Below are 9,676 nucleotides of genomic sequence, written 5' to 3'. Positions count from 1 at the left end.
GTAGGATTTTGACATAAGAGTGATTCTTATTTTAATCATCTGTGTTTCAGCTCTATTAATTGCATATTGGCTTACAAAAATTCATAATATAAATACTACACCATAAATAACATCTGAGATTTTTTCAAACAGGAACATGACTACTTAAGAGTCATAATGTAGTAACTGAAGATAGTGTCTTGAATAGAGACCCTGAAAGAATATAAGTATCTGAATCTACCCGAAAATCTGGGAAATTTAAATGTTACTTCTCTGTTGATTAATCTAGTGTTTCTCATATACAGAATTACATGCCACCTGTTGATTTCTGGAAGTCATGTAATTTTTCTGGCCGTTAAGAGAAGCAAGCAGAAATTCTTTTGAGCACTTTTATGATGCTTTAATGTACAGGCCTCAGGTCTTCTACAACAGATCGCATTCAAATGCCCTCTTCTGGGAATGGAGCAAGTACAGTAATGCATGTATAGTGAAGACTAATGGTCTTCTTCCTCTGAATAGTGAGCTAGAAAATGAGCCATGTGCTCTGGAAGTAGTGCATTGTTTGAAGCTACAAAGCAATAAACCTCCTAACTCCATCTCTGTTCCATCAAAACTCAGGGAAAATATATTAGAAGCTTTCATACAGAACTATTTGCATATACAAAAGTATAATATTTTTTAAAGAAAAGCTTGCCTAAGGGTAACAAATGTGGATTGATCAGCAAAATGAAGAGCATTGGTGCCATGTGGTGCAATTGAAAGACGTTGGAAATGGTCCATTCTCAGTTAATTTCTGACCTCCAGTAACTCACTTCCCCTCTGTGCTCAGTTCTGGTCCCACCATATGTTGCTCACCAAGTTAGTCTACAAATATTTGAAGTTGTGTTGCTTAGTCAGGCACTGGTCTTGGATAAGGTTTCTATGTTCTGTTGTAATGCAAACAGCAAAAATATAATGGAGACTACGCGTTGCAAAATAGTCTTTTGTAGTATTGATTCTCCCGTGAGGAAGCAATGAAATGAGCTATTGTATTTAAATGCTGAACTTTCCCCATTCTTGTGTTGACTGTCCTCCTTTCCAACAGGCTGAGGGATGGTCACAAATGAAGACATTTGCTCAAGCCACCGCTTCCCTTCTGATTTAGTTTACAGTTTCCCAAGGGCAGCAGTCTGCTGTTTTCTCCTGAATGAAACGCTGCCAAATGGGAGTGTACCAGCTGCCTTCTGCACAGAAGAATATAAGTTAAATGTAGGCTGTTATTGCTTGCTGGACAAAATGTTCATGTGCAAACAGAACTGTCTTGCCTATTTGGGGCTCTTCATCTCATAGTAAAAAGCTGAGGAACACTGAGAAGGAGAACAAGTCTCTTTTCAACCTGGTTCACTCTTGCAGAGTGATTTTTTTAGATGCATAGGAGAGCTAACTTTCAGTTCTTTCCAAAAAGCTAGTCTTGTATCCAAGGACTTTTCTTTTATTTATTCCTCCCATTCACTGACTGTAGCATTCTCCAAAGCCAGGTTGGGAGAAACAAAATCAACCTCATGAACAGCAAACAGAAATCTGGTTTTATTTTGTGGGTTTTTCCCTCCTCCCACTCCCCCTTTTTTTCCCCAGTGTTGCATGTGCTGCCAGTACTGATGACTACCCAGACACTTCTGAGTAGGACATCTCACTCTGCTAAGGACAGTTCACATGTGCTCACCAGGCAGACATTTGTCTGTGGTTGGCTCTAAAACCACAAGTTCCTGAAGCTGAAATTGCAACAAAATTTAGAAGATTTAATCATAACAATATTCCAAAAAGCCTTTGTTTGGTTACCTGTTAATATCCAATCTGAGTTCTGTGTATTCACGTTCCCCTAAAAATGGCATTGCTGCATTACCAGAGCTACTGTGGGATGACTTGTCTTTTACATTTTTTGCAGCTTTTCTTACTCCTCTCTATTTTACTTTTCCTGTGTTAAAATGACAAATGCTGACACAGTTGTGGAATCAAATCTTGGTACTGATAAATATAAGGGCTATATGAAATTAAGTGTCTTGTTTCACTGTATTACCTGGCTAACACAATCTTAAGGAAAAAAAAAGTAACTTAGAGCATGGTTTCTTTCACTATTTTCTTCTAGTTCGATGATTGCCTTAATAATTGCATTTATTATATGTGTATGTGTTTTTTGGGGGGAAGCATTGGTATTTATCATGGATGTAAGTGTTAGTGAATGTATCTCAAATTAAAATACCAGGGGTGATGTCACCAATACTTCCCTCCCCTCCCTGCCTCCAGTCTTCTGGAACTCTAGTTCATATCTTGGATATAATAGCTAAAAAGTGATATAATAGCTAATGAAATTTTCAGTGATGCTCCTCACAAGCTCCTTGTTCTGGCTTTTTAAAATGAGAAACCTCTCTCAGTTTCTCCAGTACTAATACTGCTTAAAAAAAATAAAGTGAAGCACAGGTTTAGAAGCTATACAAGATAAGAAGGATTCAGACTGTGGAGAGCCTAATACCATAGATCAGTAATACAATATTTAAATCAATATACTTCCTGGCAGGATGTCAATGCGAAGAGGAGCACTGGAGTAATGTGATCTCTTAACTCTGAAGTCAGCAGCTGCATTCAAACGTGTTTCAAATGAGCTTGTCTGAAGTTCCTGAAGGAAGGAATGGTTCAATGGTTATAGACATGAATTTCTGAGGCAGTAAAGGTAGATAAGGAAGGCAGAGGACAACATGTGAAGGAAAACCCCAACATTCGAGCTGGTTAAGTTTAGTGGCAAGGGTGAGTTTACCTTCAAGTTTTCTTCATAATTGCTCCTGTCCTAAAAATAACATATCTAACACATTACACATTGCTGAACGTGCAGGAGTAATTGGTTACGTCATTGATTCCTCTTATATTTTTGTGCACAGACCGGGAATTCTTCTAAACTCCCAGCCTCTTCAGGGAAAATTCCAGACTAAGCTCTTGGTGGTAGAAAAACTGTAGTGAGAGCTGAAATTAATATGAAGCAACATCCTCTGAGTTGCTTTCAAGTAGCTTTATCTTAGCATAGACTGTCCCCACCAGGGTCTTTGTTCTGTGTACTTTGGTTTTGTTGATGATGTAATCTATTTTTCAATATTTTGAATTCAGTGTCTTCAGGAACTGTCTTGACAAAGAGAACTTCTAAGTTCTGGCATTATGAGGGAAAGGCTGTCCTCTCCTGAGGAACATGGGCTGGCATCAGTGAAACCTAAACCACTTTTCCCTTTCAAAAACAGAACAAGAGCCTGGATAGAACAGTACGGCTCCTGAAGCATCCAGCCTACAGGCAGACCTCTCCTGTTTCCTTAAAAGCTTTGTGGTGTTCCCTGTGGACTCACTTGGGCCTCTCTGGGAGAGAGATGTTGGTGCAAGGGAGAGAGAAGGAGGGTTCTCCTTGATGGGAGGCAGAGGGAAGGATGGAGAGGAGGAAGGATCTCCACCCAAGCCAGCCAGCAAGGGTACAAGGAGTTTATTAAGTCTGCAAGAAATGTTTTCTCCCTCTACCACCTACTGCTAGGGCTGTGATGCAACGAAATAGCTTTCTCTCAAATCACTATAGAAGGTTCTTAGAGGGCAAGAATGGAAAAACTTCTTGTAATGGCATTAATTATCATTTTTTAAACAATTATTCCCTTTGGTGTTGCATGCAGTGATTTTAAAAAGTGATGCTTAGTATTCCTAGCGCATAGTAACTCTACTGCTAAAATGCAGAGATTTTGTATCTGAATATCTGAATAACACATTGTAGCTGCAGTACTGGATTTTCTGAGTGCTTTTTTTAAAGTTGGGTCCCTCTCTTGCCTCTTACATGTTTTGTTGTTGTGATTAGCCTCAGTCTTGGCAATTTAATAATGAGAATCTATTAATGATGGAATGATTTACTAAGAGGCCCATGGCTCTGTGAAAAGAAAGATACGGTACAGTGTTCGGTTATTGCTGACGTTGGTGAGACACAGCAGCATTACTTTCCAAAGGATACTTAAAAGGGAGAAGTTAGCACCGAATGCCTCCCTTGCACAAAGATGCCTGATTTGTGTAGTCTTTATGCAAACATTGTACCATTAGAATCATGCCTAACCATTAATAAATTAAATAAATAGCATTTTTGGCTTCCTGGTAGAGAATCTGATATTTCCTGGCTTCCCACATCTGTTGCTAAAGCCAAGTTTTAGTTCTTTGAAAAGTTATTGCCTGGCTTGTCTTCAAGGAACACTTCTTATGTCCCATCTTAAATGCCGAGAACTGACCCTGTACACTGTGTTCTTACATTAATATACGTACGGCTGGTTTATACAGATTATTTTTTCACTAGGTCTAATACGAAAGTAAGTGGGGAGTAGAAAGTTTTTTGGGATCAGGGATTCTCATGGGCAGCTGAATAGCTGATCCCAAAGGAGAGCTCTCGTATCTCTGACGTTGGCAGGGTGGAAACTGGAAAAGAGCAATGGAAATGGTCAAATGTGACCGTGTATGTACTGTGCCACAGAACTGTACCTGATTTAATCTAGCCTCTAATACCTGCCTTTTGCTGGTAGTTGAAGAGAAACCATTTTCCAAGGCAAACTCTTCAGCTGTTAATTACATTCAAACTTTTCAAAAAGTAAAGGATCTCTGAATTCATTTATCTTCCCAGTCATTGGCTCTTACAGTGTTTTTGATGGGTGTAGGATAGATTTATAGTACTAAAACTTTTTCCACGTGTGTTTACAGGCTGAATCCATCCTATGATTAAGCTAAACAGGTAGGCTGTCAAGTTCCATGGTACGACAGGTTTTGCAGACTTTTTTTTTTTTTTTTAAACCATTGTCTGTGGCTTTTTTTCTGAATCCCTCCCAGGAAGGACTGCTGAAGAGGAGATGATTGTGTGTCATACCTATATCAGAGAGCTGGATGCTTCCAGTTGGAATGCTGATAATGCTTTGTAGGTGTCGCGTGCTAAACCAAACAAATGGGCCTCACTCCTGAGCAGCTAACATAAAATCTCACAGCGATCTTCCAGTTACATCCTTCTCTCTCTCTCTGTGCACCTGCAACCCTGAAGTAGGCTGAGCTACGGAATAGGAATTCCTAGTCAGAAACTGCATCCTGAGCTGAGAAACTGGTCACGCCTTTGAAAACCAGAGGAAACAGTGGAGCCGTCACTCAGCACAGATGGGCGCTGCCGTTACCTCCTGCCCTCTCTTTCAGACCATAGCACACGCTTCTGCCTTGGAGGACTTCTCCAAAAACGATGCGCTTGAATTCTGAGGTCAAATCCAATACTCCAAGTCCCAGAGAAGTACCCTAACCACAAAACTATAGGCTATTTTGGGGGTTACACTGCCGCCTGTCCTGCTCCAGTGCTGGATCGCTTTCAAGAATGCGTGAGTTATAGGGCCAGAAGGTCGGCATGCGAGAGGGAGCCTGCCTTGGTAGATATTTTATGTTACACAGTAATTGGATACAAAGAAGAAATAAAGCTAAGGGCAGACATGGTGATCCTGGGGCTTCCCCTCCTGGTCGAGTGCCCTGACCTCTCTGGATTACAGAGCTGGATCTTGGCGTTCTTGCCTCCTTGGCCAAGGGTTTTTTACACTCCTGGGTACCTGATAGCCCAGCTCCAGCAGGATGGGTTTGATGAGTTTATGAACTCATACTTGACGTTGATTTCTTTATCTCAAAGAGATAAAAACTTAGCATGTGAAACGCAAATGCAGCTGGGCCTTGTTTGGTCTCTAGTCTGAGGTTATTTTCTGCACTGGTTCACGCACTGGACAAAAGGAGCAGGGGTAACTGGCAGCATCTGGCAACGATGCTTGAAGAAGCTGTGGACTGTCGCGTGGAAGCTTCCACCGGCTCTGCCACAAGGGGAGTGGTGGGCACAGGCTGCCATTTGGGCAAGTTTTAGAGGCGTTGGTCTCCTGAGGCAGTTCTCGCTTTCTCAGTCTCAGCCACATGCTGTTCCATTCTGTGACATCTAAGTAGGACAAAACTGCCCTGTTCTTGCCAGAAGCCAGATTCTTCCCTAGTGTGTTTTGTGTTTCTTCTCATCCCGCTCTGCCTGCAGACAGACAGCATTCACCATGTTGCTTTGCATTCAGGCTGAGTTCACCAAAATGATCTCTCCGAATACTGAGGTTTCTCTACTCTTTGCGTGTGAGTACCAAAAAGATACGTACTCCTTGGCACGTTGCTGGCACCAGGTGACCTTGTTTGCACCCTTACTCGCTTGAATAGGGGGTTTGTGTGCCAGGGCTTAGAGAGGGGTGATTTGCAGGCTAGTAAGGGGCAACCTTGTGATTAGAAATTCCACGATCTGACAGGATGCACATTTGACCTGCTAGTGTAAAATAGATTATTATTCTATTATGTAAACATTTTAAGGTCTGGGTTTGATAAGGATCAATGACAGAAATAGGTGGTGCGTTCCTACCTGCTTGGAGAAGTACTTGCTAACATGTACTGTAGCATTTGGTTTATAACTTTACAATAGTGGCTTTGATTAACAATGCTTTATTAGTTATAAACATAGACTTACTGAATAAATCCTACTTACTCTGTTGAATGGCTCTCCATGCCTACATAAAACTATTTCAGTAATTAGAAAGCTACTATAATGTTTCTCTATATTGTAGACTTTGAATTTTTAGCTCTCCGCCAGCTTTCCTGAATTCCTACATAGGATTTCTACTTGACCTCATCCTTGAGACGAAAGGGAAACAGTTTCAACTTGCATTTTGTGATGAGAAAGGGCGGGTGTGGTAAGACAGGTTTCCCAAAGAAAAGAGGAAGAGATGGGGGAAAGAGTGCATCTCTCCTTCTGACGTTGCCTCTGGACCTGTATCGTCCTCTTCCCCTCCAGGATCAGAGAAATGAGACTGGAGAGGTGATATCCCTGCTGAAAAGGACCAAACTCCGTCCCTGAAGAACACCAGAGTTATCACAATTGCATTTTGGGCTTGCGTTTTAAGAGAAGAGTAGAAGAGTACGCCTGAGGAGCGTTGGCATAAGGATCTTGTGGAGAGCTCACCTCTGTCTTTTTCTAGAAGACGTAGGCTTGTAACTCCTGGGTTTTTTCCTCCCGTCTATATAAAACACAAAGCAGCGGGGATCAGTTGTTTTATCTACTACTGAAATGCAGCCATCAGTGCAGAATAACATGAGAACAGTTTGAAAGGAAGCATGGAACACTATATTCAACTGAAACTAATTACCTGATTAGGTTTTGGCTTGGCTGTGTGGGTTGACATCCAGTGGTCTTGGCGACAATACCTGTGAGCAAAGCCAAGTCTAGTCTTGCTTCATTTAAAGACTCTGGACAAAACTTCTGGACTTGTGTGCCGAATGCTAAGCAGTGTGAAAATAGGCCACTGATTTAAAGTACCCACGGCTACAATGGGTGTCAGTGGGCAGCTGGTGTGGTTGCAGATGAATGAGCTTATTTGGGTTTTAGAAATACTCGTTTCCATCTAAAGGTGGTTGTGTTCCAAGCACACAATCTGGTGAAACTTAACTCTGTATCAGAACATCCTCCGTTTACAGCTATAAGATTAGCACTTTCCTTCAGCACTTCAAAATTCTCCCCTTAGAAATTTAGTCAAAGTCTGACACAGATCTCATAAACTCAGAAAATCACCTAAAGGGATGTTATCTCATCTAGTCTGCTGCAGTAATTCCTTCTCTTTGTCTCCACAGGGGTTAAATACATTAGGTTGGCTTTGTTAGGTGAGAAGTATTTATTATTGCTGTTGTCATCTTCTCTCACACCTTTGCCACAAACATTTTTTTGATCTGCTGGTGTCTTTGGAAAACAGCATGTCTGAATGTTAGGAGTATCTACGCAACATCTCAAGTGTCTATAGTGTTAGACATATTTATATTTACCAGTGTGATGTTATTTTTTTTAATCTTGACATCACTCTAAATGAAAAAAAAAAGATTACTTCGAACAATTTGAAGCTTTACTGGGAAGAGAAGGATGAGTCTTTCATCTGCACGCTAATATAAAAATACAGTTCATTAAGAACAAAGGTGAGCAGAGGACTTGTAGAAAGACTTGAGGCGTCCTTGCCTCCGAATGGGAAGCTTCTGGGCTGCACTCACTTTTGGCACCCTAGAGAGCCTCTGTTCTCCCTTCCCAGGGAGAGTGACATGAAATGAACTATCAAATGAGTTGTGGCAGTTCACTGGTGAGCATTGACTTTATGAGGAAATTTAGTACGTCTACTCTGATATCCTGGAAGCGCATCGAGACACAGTACTAAACTGAATTGGACAAGTGGTTGATGAAAATCCAAGAGCTGGTAAGAGATGCTCCACAAAACAAGAAATCCTAATAGACAACCATAGGAAAAAGTATTTTTGCCAATTGGCTGACTATCTTAACTTAGCAACTGGCTTATGCTCTACCCTATTCCTTAACATCTAAAATAAATATCGAATTCTCTCCTGTTTACAAACGTTCTTAAACCATTTGCCTAAGAGGTGTTGCAGTAATGAAGTCCTCAGAGTTGTCTTTAAGCATTTCCTCTTACTGCAAGAATAAATTCATCAAGTTTTCGGCCTCCCACAAAGACAACAAATGCAAGCCTGTAAGTGCCATAAAAGCCCCAAGAAACTTCACAAGCAATTTAAAATAATAAAAACACACTTTTGGACACCTCTCGCTACTTCTGTGTGGAACAAGGCTGGGCAGGGACTCGAGGGCTGGAGAGGCAGATGGGAGTTCACCTTGGGTAACCTGGTATTCGCTTCCCCTCTCCCCTGCTGTCCCCAAATCAGCTGTCACAGTATTGGCAGGAGTCTCTGAATCTTCATTAGCCAGGAATTTGCCCAGCTGTTTGGCCCAGGATTGCACAGAGAAGGAGGAAACCTTTCTGGCTGAAGCTTCTGTAAAATCACTGCTTCAGCACTCAAAGCAGCAGTGTCTCTACGGGGGAAAAAAGGGCAGTTGGAGAGCTTGGGCAGGGGGTGGAGGGGAACGATGTGACTTGCAACAGGGCCTGGCCTCTTCATGACAAATAATCACCCTAGAGTAGGGCTAATCCCCTAGGAAAAGTGTTGGGATTACAGAAGCAGTAAGACCTTCGCTTCTTCTAAAAGCACGCGTAAAGTTCAACTCTGCTATGACTCTGCGGTTTGAAAACGCGTCTCTCCTAACAGCGACTTGTGTTGCCGTTGCAGGATGGTTTGGAAACTCGCCTTGTCCGTTTTTCTGATGGCAGCGCTGGTTCGAGTAACAGACACCAGGAAAAACCGTCCCGCTGGCGCCATCCCCTCCCCGTTCAAAGACAGCAGCAGCAACCACTCGGAGCGGAGGCAGCAGCTGAACAAGGAGGTGCTGGCCTCCAGCCAGGAGGCCCTGGTGGTCACGGAGAGGAAGTACCTCAAGAGCGACTGGTGCAAGACACAGCCCCTGCGGCAGACTGTCAGCGAGGAGGGCTGCATAAGCCGCACCATCATCAACCGCTTCTGCTATGGGCAGTGCAACTCCTTCTACATACCACGTCATGTGAAGAAGGAGGAGGAGTCCTTCCAGTCCTGTGCTTTCTGCAAGCCACACAAGGTCACCTCTTCGACTGTGCAGCTGGAGTGCCCTGAGATGGACCCACCTTTCCGACTCAAGAAAATTCAGAAGGTCAAGCAGTGCCGGTGCATGTCTGTGAATCTTAACAACTCAGGCAAACTGTGA

General features: G+C 42.4%; 1 protein-coding gene across 1 annotated transcript; it reads left to right on the top strand.

The window, feature by feature from the left end:
• Window positions 1-9,169: 9,169 nt before the first annotated feature.
• Window positions 9,170-9,676, top strand: GREM2 (gremlin 2, DAN family BMP antagonist). Its single transcript, XM_009988787.2, has one exon. The coding sequence runs from the start codon at window positions 9,170-9,172 to the stop codon at window positions 9,674-9,676; it is 507 nt and encodes a 168-aa protein (XP_009987089.2).

The sequence above is a fragment of the Tauraco erythrolophus genome, chromosome 2 (genome assembly GCF_009769465.1).
Source record: "Tauraco erythrolophus isolate bTauEry1 chromosome 2, bTauEry1.pri, whole genome shotgun sequence".
In the NCBI taxonomy this organism is placed as follows: Eukaryota; Metazoa; Chordata; class Aves; order Musophagiformes; family Musophagidae; genus Tauraco; species Tauraco erythrolophus.
This window is presented reverse-complemented; position numbering and strand designations above follow the sequence as displayed.